Below are 14,676 nucleotides of genomic sequence, written 5' to 3'. Positions count from 1 at the left end.
AGGCTCTGTGTAGAGTTAGCTGAACGTAGTATTGCATTACGAAGCTCGTACACGTACGTTTGTTCGAAACTTGGATATTAGATTTTTCATAAAAATTCACGTACGTGCTCTGAGACTCTTATATCGAGAGAATAATAATATATTGAGCGAGAAGAGGTTTTACGTTGAACGAGGAAAAAACTTGCTGTATGATTTTGCTCGTTATGCGTATTATCGTGTATTCTGGCATCTGTCTGTGTCTGTGACTCGGTGCAAGAAGTAGCATTGCCGGTACTTACGAAGCTGCGATAGTAGCTCGCTTGAAGATACGTTCAAAAATTCATGTGCAAATAATTTCTGACACGGAAGTTTCTGCTGTCTCGAATTTCCTTTCTGGTGCAGTACGAGGGAGATTCAGAGCTTACGCTATTTGTTTCTTTTATGTTTTGTCTTTGGTATCTTTTCCAGAAAAGTTATTTTATGCAAAATTTTGGCACTCGCACGTGCAAATGCCATTATAGTCGTTTCTAGATAGGGTTTCAAATTGTCGCTTTTTTTAATATTGAGTGTACGATTATTTAGAAGCTCAGTACCAGGTTTAACTTATTTTTGTATAAATATGACATTGGCACAGTTGTTGCATCACAGCCACAAACTTCTCTTAGGGTCTCCTTTTGTTCCTTTATAACTGTGATACAGTATTATGTGTATTTTAGTAGCGTATTATCCTGATGGCGACAGACAATTCATTCCTAGTGCGATTATTGGTTTTGATATTCAAATGAAAGTGGAATAACGTAATTGGAATTTTGTTCAGTGTAGGCAGGTAATAATGAGAGTACATGCATAAAGAATATGTACAATTAGGTGTTAGTCTAAGGAAAATATTATACATTACTAATATATAAGTAGTGTTTTGTTATTGTTGTTACTGATTATTACCATATTTCCTTAAAATAAAATAATATTTAAATCGGTTATATAGGAAGATTAATAATAAAATTACATGTATGTATAATATATTATCATATATTATAGTATCATATACCTTGTTAATTACTTAATTTCATCAATCTCAGTGATTTTTATATATAGAATACTTGTCCTCGTTTTTCCAATGTTATTCGTTGTTGGTAACAGAATGATAATAACTTTCTTGCTGTTGATTTTTACAATATTTATTACAATATGTCGTAGATAAAATAGTTGCACATATAGGTGCATATAAATGGTAAGCAGGTCTTTCAATCTCTTTCGAAGTACTTTGCGTACGGAAGAAAGAAAAAATTACGAAATTAATTAGGAAAATATTCAAAATTTGCTGTGTGCCGCAAGCAATTGTTCTACATTATGTAAATGCGATCTAATTATACAGTTATTTCTGAATTATTCAATGCCTCGTTATCTGAAAATGTAGAAACAAATCAGAAATTTGAAATGTTACGCATTATACATATATGTAGAAAAAGAAGGTTACTCCATCAACTTAGGCCAAATAAGTCGACCAATATACATGCACGGATAGTAATTTCGTGGATATACTGGGCAAATGTCCTTGAAAATCGATATCGAGGGTCTTTCGCCCCTGTGGCATGGCAGCACGCTTTCATTAGAATACGATCTTCGTGCTAACGTCCTCAGCTGTCGTGACCTTGAACTTCAAATTCATTAAAAAATCTTCATGAGTATTAAAAAAGTTCTTTCTTTAATTTACAGTTTAAAACTTGTAAAAAGTTTACGATACCTTTTTCTAATAAATCCATAGATATGACACTTGAAGATCTATGGACGATTATCGCGTCGATTCTGAGTCATAAAAAGCTTTTACACTTGGATCTTTAATACTATGATACCGATAATGTTGGAGGAATTCAAGTATCTTAAGTTTAGACATAGTACTAATGCATTGCAGACCTTAAATTAGCTTCTTGTCTTCTCGCTGCATTTAGTAAAATTGGAGTTTTCATTTTGACTTTGAAACTTTGAGGTTGTCGTGTTTTGACCTTTGAATATAAAGTACACGAATCTTTGATCTTGGAAGGTTAAAATTTGTGACCTGAGTTAAAAAATTCGAGATCGATAATGTTTGTATTCGAAAACTACCCGTGGAAATTGAAAGTCAATATCCTTCGAAGTTTTTCTGGAAGTTCAAGATTAATTATTTACTACATATTTCGAATTTCTTATTCGAGAATTTCGACGATTGTCTAATTTGAATATAGAGCGGCTCCTTTACCTGGAAGTAAATAGCTTACGCTTTATATATAATTTATTTTATTTAAAAAATTAAATAGTGGAAATTACCTTGCTTTAGCTTTAAATCAAATTTCACGCGAGAAAGGGGAAGAAATGTTCTTCTATTTAAAAAGAAGCGATTTAATTCAGTGCTCGAGATCGTTGCGCCACATGTTGTCTCGCGGAAGTTTTTGTAAAGTCCCCTATGGTAAAAGGATTTCTGTACAATCGGTAACGAAGGTACAAGTAAATACGCGCATGCATATGTATATATACATATAATCACGCAACATACTAAAATGAAAACACTAAAAAGGTTATCACTCACATACATTCGTATAATAATACTATACTGCAGAATTTTATGCATTCATAGGGAATATAAAGGTGCAGAAATGCATAGAACAAATGTAATATGCAAAAATATGTAAAACCTCCAAAGTAGAACACTCGGCATAATTTTTAATAGGTTAAATAAACCTCTATTTAAATTTTACTTCTGTACATGTATTCATAAAAATAGAAATTTGCATAAAAATCCGCAGTCCAGTCATAACATACGATGGAACTTTTATATCCTAAAAACTGTACCCAATACATTAATTGATGTTTTAATTAGTTAATGAAGAAAGTATTTAGTCAATATCATGAGATATTGAATTATATGTGGACACAAATTTATAATATTTTTAAGTTACGAACGTCGCGTTAACATTTTATAATTATTCCTCGCGCGCATGCGTATTTGGCGTAAATAGAGAGTAGGGGAATAGAATTTAAAGTAAGTGGGGGGAATGCCCATATACTGTTAGTCCATATACGTCTGTTATTCGAATGTTTCATACCGCGGTCGAGTTTATTCGCGATCGAGCACAACTATTTATTTAACCGAAAATAATGCAGATTACAGGTAACACTTCTTAAGCAATTATATGTATATACTATATGGATGTTCGCAGTATGTTTTATAGCTTCTATGCTTATAAATTAATTCATTTTATACAATCAAGAAAAGTCTTCGATGACTCCATAAGGATTTTAGATGAAAAATATTTATTACCAATGAAACTTTTCAAAATACTAATCACATAGCTACATTATGCAACGATTAAACATTTAGATGTTAGATTATCTCTATAATTTCGTTTGTTTTAATAAATTATTCAAAAAATCATTAGTAACCAAAATTTAAGCGATTAGGCCGCCATATTGGGACGCCGTGTTGTTTATAGGATTTGGCGGTTTTTCTTCCATTTCCAACACTGCGATGAAGGATATTCTAACTTGATGTAGGTTATGACAAAAATTCATAAAACATAACGAATAAATATAATCGTTTTATTCAGATGTGTAGTTAATTTAGATAGTATATAGATTTGAATTTAGAACAAATAACAAAAATGATATTTGGATAAAATCATAATTATTATAAAAGTAATTCAGCTACGGCGAAGCCAAACTTCATTGAAATTAATTATTCAGTTATTGAGAAATTAAATAAAGAATTCTATACAATCTAACTTATACTAGTTTTATTAGTTTTATAATTAATAATAATTCTACAAGTCAAATTACACGTTGTTGGTATTAATAGATTCTGATGCTTAATGGCGACAAGTCTGTTAATAACATTTGTTATTTCTAGATTATAAGATTCACTCGTAGGATTTCACAGTTTTTTATCAAGTAGAATAATCAGATGATTCACACTATGTAAACACAAGAAGCCCCTAGTGGCCAAAATTCAGAAATTAAGAGGTTAAGAAAATAGAGTTGGCCAATTTGTCTTCAAGGATAGCTCAATTGAGTCATCGTTGAAGGCTTTACTTCCCGTTCGAACCGCACAATTCCAAATAAACATGAAACTGTTTCCCAATATTTCCAGTTACGTACCATCCTAAAAGTCACACACAAACGGCGCGGGAACGCCGGAAAAAGACGCAACAAGAAGCAGCACCAGCGATGCCAGGGCAGGCGGACGGCGGCGCAGCGTGAAGGGTTAAAAATACATATTCGATGCTCCTAATTCAATGACCGGCCGACGTACGGCGATTTACAGTAGTGCCTCGTTAACTGGCCACGAGTTACCACTTTATCTGGCCAGTAATCGAGGGAGGTATGTGTATTTCTTAGAAATCTCAAGTATCTATTATTTCTCTTCTTCAATGAATGCAAGTCAGATATGTATATTTATCTCACATTACTGGTCTACAAACCAATAACTGTTTTGAAACAAAAAACAGTTATTTATTAGGATTACTACACAAATATTAAAGTGGCAGTACATTATACAAAATTAAAGCAATCTTGTAGCTTCCTCGGTTTCCAAGAAAAGTAACAAATTTTCTATAAAACTCTACTAAAAAGGAAAAAAGATTCCTGTAGCTAGGCTGTAGATCCTTATGTATTTATGGGAGATCTGAAGGTGCAAAAGTGCACAAAATTCATATAATTACAAAATACCTTATATTATATTATATCCAATACCAGAAGCTAATTCTATGAATTCATTTTCAGTATCCAGCGGGGATAACAGCGGCCAGAAACTGAGACGAAATCGTGGCCAGTAAACTCGGCACTAGCGTATACATGAACGGCGCTCGCCTCCGCCGAGAGGACAGTCGTTGCATTGAGCGACTCGCCGGCGAGCAGAGCGGAGGAACGCTTGAGCAGAGAGCGAACGAACGGTTTAGTGTATGGGTTAGTGGCGGCTGTTTGCCGATTCGTTGACTTGCCGGCACGGTCGGTCGGCTCGGGTCGAAGGCTGCCGCTCTCTCAGTCCGTCTCGCGACCGCGTGCTAAAGGGATGTCGTTTTACTTCTTCTTTCCGTCATTTCAATTAACTCGTCTCAAATAATCGATCCATGTACTTGCCCTTTCTCGCCGTTGCATTGCCCTTTCGATGAATTTCCAACGCGCCAAATAAATCGGTGGCGCGCACATGAGATATGTGACGTGTGTTAGACGATTCGATATTAAGAGCAACGTCGGTGACGGCAGTAAGGACCATTCTGTGGTTGTGCAAAATTTCATGGACCAGTGACAACGAGAAAGGATCGTCGGTTGTGTGACTGTTTGCGGGAAAAATCGTAGGATTTGATGCGACGAGATGGACAGCGAGGCGGACGCGGAGACCACGGCTGCCAACGCCGTGGATTCGGATGGATCCGTTAGCTGGGAGGACTTTTTCGGTGAGTTTGTTTTCTTTGATGTCTATTCCTTCGTATGTTCTCTGGTGATCATGAAACTTGTCTAAGTTAGAGGTTTGAAAGAATTGAATTTATCTTTTAGATTGTTTCTATAGTAATAGGACATAGATGGTCCTATAGTAATAGGACAGCATTTTTGTAGAATGGATATAGCGGATATATGTTCATATTTCGATTCCAGTTTATGCTAATTTTGATAAGGATCCAGGTTATGTATTCCTTGGTAAATTTATGATTTGTTAAATAGGAAGTAATTATTATTCTGGTACGTGTTATCAGATAATAGTTCAGAGAAAGAAGAATATTAAAATGATTCACGAAGATCTGTTGCATTCAATTGCAATTATAAAATGAATAATGAATATGGTTTACATATGATACATTTTATATTTAAACGCAAAAGTGAAACATTTCCAACAATATACAGACTAGACTACATTCATAATCACCAGCGCACATGTTTTCAGAGCTAAATATATTATACAAATGTATATATAGGTACATAATCTGCGTATACGCGTGCGTACTGTGTTTCGTCTGTGTTTGATATGTGATGATGTCTAATATCTGACGATAGTGACGTCAATATATGTACTTTGATAGATTGTAGAGATATATATTTTTTAAGTTGACATAAAACAATAGAGAATATGGATGATCGTATTCTTTTAATTCTATGGCTTCGATATCGTTCCATAGAGTTTGTCGATGAGTAATAGTTTTCAGGTTTCTACAATGTAGTTTGAAATTTGACGTTAGCTACGCGCCGGTTCTTTATCGCTGGCATGTGCGTGGTTATTATTTGCTTGTACGTGGACGTTGTTACGAAACGATAAACAATGCAAGTAAAACGTGGGCTTTACTAAGAGGAAAATAGCATTTTAACCCTCCGTGTGCAAGCTTTTCTTTTTGTTAACACCATATGCAACATGGAACGTTTAGGATTCAGATCGTGTTTCTAGCCTATCTCAGGCTTTCAAAAAAATTCAAGAAAATTAACAACTACTTATTAATATTTCTACTACAATACCTAATAGGTTTCCACGTGAAATATTTGAAATATTTGTTTACGAAAGACTGAAATTTAAATAAAATTAATAAAATTATTTGTCCTACATTGGATATAGAGGGTTTAGGTTAAATTTGGTATAAAGTAAGGCGCGAAATGATATTGCGTTTCGTGTCAGTAATAATTTACGAACGGTAGCGAAAAGAAACCGCCAATCATGACCGCTTGTAAACGATCGTCGCGTGTTTATTGTCTCTAATGCAATCGCGCGTCCTCTTTCGAGTGGATAATTCGCCTCGTTGGTTGTCTGGACGAGGGTAACGCGATACCAGACGAACTGTTGAAAACAGAAAAAAGAAATGATGGTTTAAATCATTATGTTCGACGAATCGAATTTAAGAACATTAAAATATGAGGAATCATAGATAAGACGGTACTTATTTGATATATCAACATAAAAATGAACAACAAGCCAAACACTGTGGATATAAAAATGGAGAGAAAAATAATTTTTAACTAACTTCTGACCTAACCTAGACAAGTTTAAAGTAAATTTGATGTGATTTATTGATATGAGAAAGAGAGTAACCTACATTGATATATCAAACTAACCTATTGATATATCAAACTAATTTATTGATATATCAAACTAACCTGTTAACATATCAAATACTAGTCGGTAGAACTTTATGATTTTAATTACTAAATCAACCTTGCAATGTTGGAATGAGGTTGGAATATTTTTTATCGCAATTTGTTTTATGTGAGATTTTTATATAAGATTTAGGAATATTAAATATGAGAAACATCAATCGAAATTATAGTCAATCAGTTCAACAATATAGAGGTTAGGTTAGAATATTTTTATTATTGTCAGACAGGGATTATAGCAGGCTCTTTATTTTATTTATGCAAATTTATTTCATTTTAAGTCCTTCTCCCTTCCCCATTTTTCTAGCTTGAGATTGTTTCCTCCTTTGTTCAGTCGATAGTCCCCAGCCTCAAAGACTTTAATCAGCCAATGATTGCAGCATAAAAATCTCGAACAGGATAATTAAAAAGATTATCTTTGTAATTGAGGTTTAAGAGCAGTAGAGTAACAGATAATATGAGATATGAAATCATTTTTCAGGAGAAAGTAACAATATGGTAGATACGCAAATACTCTACGTTATCATTTGTTGGAATCATAGCATACACGCATATTTAATTATATGCTTTTCAAATTATTTTTTATCTTAGTATACGTTGTTGGTTAGACAAAAATTGCTTACTTCTCGGATTTTCGAACTCTTTCGTTGCAGTTCTAAAGACTGTGGACAGATCGGAATTTGCTTCTGTATTTTCTGTGTCAGCATAATACTTCAAATTAGCGATACCTATGGATGAATTAATTCGCACGATTAGTACAATTTCATACTACATTTCTTCCAACGTGTATCAAATTTAATATTCCACTTTTTCTCGCACCAGTTGAAAAGTGCAATCCATCCTTGACTACGGTCTTTGTAAATTTGTATAAAAAATCGCGGAGAAAAATGTAAATAGAGAATTGTATTCCTGGAACTGTAAAATCAAAGAAGTGTACGCGAGATTGATAACAGCTATTGCGAACATCGATACTATCAATCGGAACGAGTACATAGGCAAGTATTGGTTCGATAAAATTATCAATGGTTCTCAGCCGCGCGTGTGCTCTCAAGATGACGACGTTCTCATTAACACGAACAAAATAAAAATTACAATATCATCCACTTTATTGCACAAGAGAACTAGATCAACGAGAAAATATCGTTTTTTAATGCTGATTGAATTAAACCAATTTCTAATTCCGTAAGTTAAAGATAAAAGAAGCAATAGCTTTGAATTGAGAACCCAGAGACATCAAGGCACATATTTCTCATCGCACACATTATGAAATATTTTAGTTTGCATTTTGAAATTTCTTAAGAAATATTACAACGGTCATCGATATCGTATCGCAAAGAATTTCCGTTGTAATTTTCTTCTCGGTTGGATCGAAGGAAGCATCGAAATAGAAAGTTTTTAAAATAGAAAATGATTCACAGCTTATTTTCATGTAAGCTTTCGAAACACTAGGAATAGCAAATATGAAAAATCACGGTTAAAATTATCTAAAATCTATAATTTTATTTGGCATAGTCGATCGTCGTGACAATGTTGGGGCTACGTTAAAATAATTCTACAACAATGTAGTCAATCGGACCAGGGAATTTTTGTAATCTTCGCAAGATTATAAACTCTACTTTAGAAAATTATACATATGTCGTTAAAATAATCAGGGAACACTAAGAAATAATAATTGGTGCGAGACATTGGAACTAAGATGGTAAACGATATTGTGCACATTTTATGATTGTATGGGGAAATACGATATCCCATAAATAGAAATTTAGATTCAAATTAAATGTTTGTAAATTTAACTTTGTTTCGATTCTGCTTCTGTTTCAACCAGTTATCTTAGCATAACCTGCAGTTCCTTCTTCTTCGTTTCGCCTGTTTTTCACTGCGTTGATAAAATCGCGTGCCAACAGCGTGTATGTTATTGCGCGAGTTACATCGCTAGCCGGATAAGAGAGAAACTATTGGGAAAAAGGTATATCGATACCAATTAAGGATTTCCCTAAAAGAAACAGAGCGATAATCAACTTTGCTTACTTTCTACTTGTAAAAACCGACAATAAATATCGCTTTACTCCTTCTCTTTTCCTCCTTCATTTTCTTCCACGCTCCTCAACTAACATTTCATTTTATTTAATATTCGAGTTTCCGCAAAAGTAACAAAAGTCTTCAAGGTAAAAAGCACATAGGAAAAGTATAGACAGATCTCTTCAAAGCTTGTTGGGCTAACAACATTGAATCAAATCAAATAAATGAAATTATCGAATTTAGTTACAATTAACATTTACTATTTTGCATAAACATACTGAATTTCACGCAATTTTATTCTTACCTATTTCCATTATCAATTCGCTTATATCTTCTCCCTAATTGTACGCCATCTTAATAGCCATACTGAGAGTTCAAAATCCAAGAGGATCCTCAGACGTTCACTGTACGTTACCAGTATTTCTTCAACGTTCATCGTGCAAAGGGAAAATCTTTCCCAGCGAATATTCGAATTTCATTCGACGAACTCGTAGGCGAAAATGTATCTCTTCTTAAGAGCCACTGCCGCCTTTACTCTTCCCTCCCTTGGTTTCTTCATTGACAATGCTGAAATAACAGTTGCATGAGTTTTCTGCTCGAGCGAACGCTAACTCGAAACCGAACGTATCGTTAAACTATTAACGTTAAATTGTGAGAAAAATGCGGTTCGTCGATGTGCTTCGATATTGCTTATTCGTTAATATTTATCGACAGGCCGCAATGGCGCCGAGAACCTTGAGACGTTGACAATATCTGCTGCTTCTTTCGACTATTCCGTAAATCGTGGACGATCTCACGATCGCCGGTAGAGAGGCGGGACCAGATGAGAGTAGCTCGTTGCACTCTGTGATCTATCAGCGCGCGGAAATTTCTGATTTTCAGTTGCACGCTACGGTGAAGCGCGCCTCGTTGTTGCGCCGATCTGCGCGCGCGCTTCCATGCTCGCGCATCATAGTCACGAAGAGGGCGCTGCTACTAGCGAAACAAGTGTGGCGAACTTAAGGATGCGACGCGGTGCACAAAAAACTGCCGCTCTGCCGGATGTAGCTTAGAGAGCATCGTCGCTTTCCTCGATTCGCTTACGTGTACACTGACGCCCATAAGTTGACTGCGGATTTTTCTGCAAATTCGTATTTTTCCGGATATAACGAGAAAAAGTAGAACGTCTGTAGGAAACTGTATTATCTGGCAAGCATCGCAAAGAAAGCACTGTAGTTTGGATATTCTGTGTACCTTCTCGTATTACGCGGATTCTGTGCAGCTTGCGAATTTCCTATAAATCTAAATGATCCAAATCCGCGTTATTTGTTCGCGAATATAGCGCGTGTAACTTCGTCGATTTTTATTAACAACATAATGCAACTTTTAATTTTCTTACTAATCGCGTACGAATAACCCCTTTGAAAAGCCCTACGTCGAGTCACGCCCGGTTGTTTTTAATTGCCGGTTTTAGACGTTCTAGATGAGCGATATTATATATTCGATATAATTGACGCAAAAATTGTTTAATTCCATTGTTATCCATTGACTGTCTTTTGCAGTACGTTGCAAGTGAAACACGTGAAATGAGGGGGGGGGGGTATTTAAAAATATAGTTAAGGAAGAATTAGGAGTTCACTGATCAAATGCGATATGTATTTACTTGTTACATATACTAATTAGTATCTTCTCGTTTATTAGAATTAGATACTTCGTACGTCATGTGAAAATTTTTTCTTCTTTTTTTTGGTTCATTTATCTTTTTTTTCTAGATTGTTTATTAGCATTAAATATATGTTCTGTCGACGTATGAAACGGTTTTAAATATCGTTGCTATTATCGATCACGATAGTTTCTCAGTCAATTTGGAATATCCTTCCTTATCTTATCTGAAGCTTGACAATCAGGCGAGCCGCGTATAATGAGCTCCTTAAAGCAAAAAGAACAGCTCCGTAGTGTTTGACGCTTATAAATGTCTCGAACATTTTATTGCATATTAACTTTCAAAAACAAATTTTATCGCGTCGTAATATTCTACGATAGCCTTAATAAAGAATAAAACCGTGCCGAGTCTTCCTGCCTGTAATTTTCCAACTATATTACCTTATATTATATAACTATCGTAATTATATACTTTTATATTTGGATAAAAGTAAGAAAGTGGCTGTATATCTTTGAGCGGCAGTGTATACAAGCGTCTGTATCCGCGCTCGCACACAAAATGTGTGCGCCTGTGTCACATGTATTCCCGTCCTCGTGCACGCCCAAAAATCGAGCAACCGACTCTCTGGTTCCGTCTGGATTTTTATAGGACCGGACTAGCCCCGGAACTGCTTAAAATTCAACCGAATAAACGAACCATCGTCGCTTGGCATCGTTAAAACGGTTTCCATAATATTTCTTTTACCTGTTTCTGTCATATTAACGGATAGAGTAAATTTGTCCTATTTCTTCTCTTTTTTTATTTTTTATTTTTTTTAAGGGTAGAGTAGTTGATTTTTCATCCTACGTATAAATGTTATACTTTTTCGTAAGTCCGCGTTTTCAGTAAATCTGTTTCCTTTATTTCGATTTCTCTTCTCTATCTTCTGTTCGAGCCAGGTATTTTCTACCACGTGTTACCTCCTTTTCATTTTCTTAATACATAGATATACATTTAACAATACTATTCACGCGGTGTATTGATGTTTCATTAAGGCAGTGTTTGCAACGAATGTCTCCTAACTTCTATATATGTATATACATTTCTTGGAAATTTTACTGCATCGTGTACGTACTACAAATATCGCTACTACTACTACTAGTACTACTACTCTACTTACACCACAGTCGTATCTCGTTCCAATTTTGTTATTAAATCACGAAACTCGTGTATCGAGTTCTTTTTCTACTTCTTTTCTTCTTCACCGTTACTTTTGACATGGTTTTGTTAGCGTTTTACGGAATCGGCGAACTCAGGCTTATTCTTTCCTTCAGTTTCTTACGTTCGAATGCCACGGCTATATACTTTGCGTTGTAGTAATCGCATACGTGTTCATAATAATAATAATAAGCGTAAATAAAACTATCCTTTTAACACAGATCATGATCCACTATGAAAACGGCCATTTTCTCGATCCGTTAACATTCCTGGTGGATCGTCCGGTTGACAAATAACATTCCACCATGTGACACCTGGGTCACAATACCTACGGCCCTGTCCTCGTGTGGGCTTAGTAAAGCGTAGGCGTGTCATGCTCCTCCGGCTGCATTTGTAACGCCAAGTGCTTGCGCCGCGAATATATAGACTCATAGGTGCATCTACAGGCTGATTCACATCGCCTCCATTAATCCTGCGTTTCGAAGCAGATGAAGATAAGAGGGAATATTATCTCTAATGCTTATTGCGGGCTCATTTGTAACCGCGGCTTAAGCAATACGATTTATCCTTCCTTTATTGTATACAGGCTGATTCACATTGTATTTCACATTGATAATGTGTCTACTGTGTATCTTTTATGCTCGACAAATTTTAACCAAGATTCTGTTATTGTTGAATTTTGTGATTTCGTTAATCGTACGTCGACCATAGCGGGCTCAATTTTGATGGTCCATCTTTTGGTTATGGTTAACATTGCAATAATTTTGGATAATGTTTAGTTGCTTTTATCGACTGTATTAATTTTTTTTTATCAACTACAGTGTATTCAGGAGTGATTTTGGATGGTTCGCTTTTGGATGATCGTTAACGTTAAAACAATTTAGAGTAACATATTGTTACTTTCATTAATCTTATTAATTTTGCATAAGCTGGTATATGCTAGTGGTGATATTATTAATCGTCTGTTGACTACAGTGAGTTCAATTTTCGTCGCTAACGTTAGTATATTTTTAGAACTATATCTTGTTGCTTTTATACATCCCATTGATTTTGTATAAATTACAGTATATTCAGCGGTGATTTTGTTAATTATATATCGACAATAGCGAGTTCAATTTTGTTGATTCTACATTATTGCATTACGACTAACGTTAGAAAAATTCTCCACGATGTTTTATCACTTTTACGTTGCTACAGTACGTTCAATTTTGGTGACCCACAATATTTCAGGGACGAAACTAAACATATAACTTCGCGGCATATTTTCAACCACTACAGTCGTACTATCTCTGTATCTTAAAAATTTCTATCTTTCTGCTCTATTATCTCCCCGTAAAAATTCGAATTTAATCTCGCTTTTACGTACATAGGTTTCATCCATACTTGTAAAATGAGTCACCTGGATACGCAGCTTAAGAATTACGCCTTTACTGCATCGTGTTTAGAAAGAGCTCTTTCATAGATCTTGTCACACGCGCGGGATTAAGTGTACCTATTTCTCGTCATAGTTTGTATAGCACCGTGTGTACAGTTTCGTCGGACAAATTTGGTTAGCCTTGCTGCGCTCCTCTTAATCTAAATTCCCTATATTTTAATCTCATCTCTGTCTCCGTTCAACAACGGGCTTATACAACCGGACAACTTTCTTAGAATAAAGTTGAAACGAGAAATCAATGACGATCGTTTCTTAGGTCAAATTTATATTTTCACGAAGTAGATTGAATCGAGATTTGTTTCATCTACTAAAAATTATGTACTTTTATGAATATTATTTTTTATTATTTCTAATATTCATATTTTCCATCTTTCTGAATATTAATTTTAAATTAAATGCTGTAGATTTTCTATGAACGCCTAAAAATCCACGATCTGCTTGTTACGGGGCTAACAAAATTTCGAAATCCTTGCTGTAGTATAGCGCATTTTCATAATTTTATAGTTACGAAAATTGGCTATAGGATTCTCTTGAAAAATATTCGCAACAAAGTTAAACAGAGAGATCTGCTGGATAGAGCTCGCACCGAACAGACAACCTGTATCACGCGATGTGGGAACAAGTGGGCGACACATAGAGCGGAGGACGATGGTTATTTGTGTGGCAATAAGGTTATGGTGGAAGGAAGCTGACGTGACAGTCTCGTTTGTCCGTCTTCTTGACGGATATCTACATAAAGCGAATGTTACAGCAACAGTTTGGGCATAGGGAATTTTTCTTGATTGATCGATATCGAGTTGGTCGCTTGATAGATTTTTCAGATTTGTGACTAGACTGGGGATGTTTATGACGGTTGGTAGAATGGTTATGCACTTATATAGGGAATTTAAAATTGTACAAACGCATAGAACGCACATAATATTTGGCAATATATATATAATGTCTAAGGTATTGTACTATCTATGGTATTCGTAATAGTATTATAATTATCATAATTGTTATACTTTTTAATAATTTCTATAATAGCGTCTGAGACAAATGCCTCGTTAGTTTCATGCCTTTAATCGGGCTCGTAGAAATATAAATTTGCACAAGTCTATCTGACGCTCGATCGTAACACGTATAGAAAAATTTTCTAGTAACTTTATCGCCTTGAACGTGGACAACACGATGTTCGTTGCACTACTGTTTCAGTAAGCCGTGCCTCTATATTTTCAATTTTTCCTAATGGTCTACAATTTAGTAATCTTTGTAGTAACATGCTTCTCTCCAATTTAGTCATTTTTGTAATAACATCCTT

At 35.0% G+C, this 14,676-nt stretch overlaps 1 protein-coding gene and 1 long non-coding RNA gene across 7 annotated transcripts in view; one reads left to right on the top strand and one right to left on the bottom strand.

Moving 5' to 3' along the window:
* Positions 1–14,676, top strand: part of LOC122570040 (pleckstrin homology domain-containing family G member 3) — a 100,602-nt gene that overhangs the window by 5,626 nt on the left and 80,300 nt on the right. For 4 of the 5 annotated variants that reach the window (XR_006317651.1, XM_043731858.1, XM_043731853.1 and 1 more), the window contains exons 5-6: positions 4,100–4,330; positions 4,732–5,405. Coding sequence is in view for 4 of the 5 variants with exons in the window: in XM_043731858.1 (XP_043587793.1) it covers positions 5,324–5,405 (82 nt within the window). In the remaining variant the exon portion in view is untranslated. The remainder of the gene's footprint in view (positions 1–4,099; positions 4,331–4,731; positions 5,406–14,676) is intronic. The other variant, XM_043731854.1, reaches the window with a different exon arrangement.
* LOC122570050 lies at positions 7,317–10,348 on the bottom strand. 2 transcript variants are annotated; one of them, XR_006317669.1, is made up of 4 exons: positions 9,837–10,348; positions 9,407–9,669; positions 9,112–9,299; positions 7,317–9,035 (listed from the first exon to the last, which is right to left on the bottom strand). It is a non-coding gene; the product is annotated as an uncharacterized LOC122570050 (long non-coding RNA). The 2 variants fall into 2 exon arrangements; XR_006317668.1 differs by having other exon boundaries at positions 7,317–9,299.

The sequence above is a fragment of the Bombus pyrosoma genome, linkage group LG8, assembly GCF_014825855.1.
Source record: "Bombus pyrosoma isolate SC7728 linkage group LG8, ASM1482585v1, whole genome shotgun sequence".
Taxonomy (NCBI): Eukaryota; Metazoa; Arthropoda; class Insecta; order Hymenoptera; family Apidae; genus Bombus; species Bombus pyrosoma.
The sequence above is the reverse complement of the archived record's forward strand: the minus strand, read 5'-3'. Positions and strand labels throughout refer to the sequence as shown.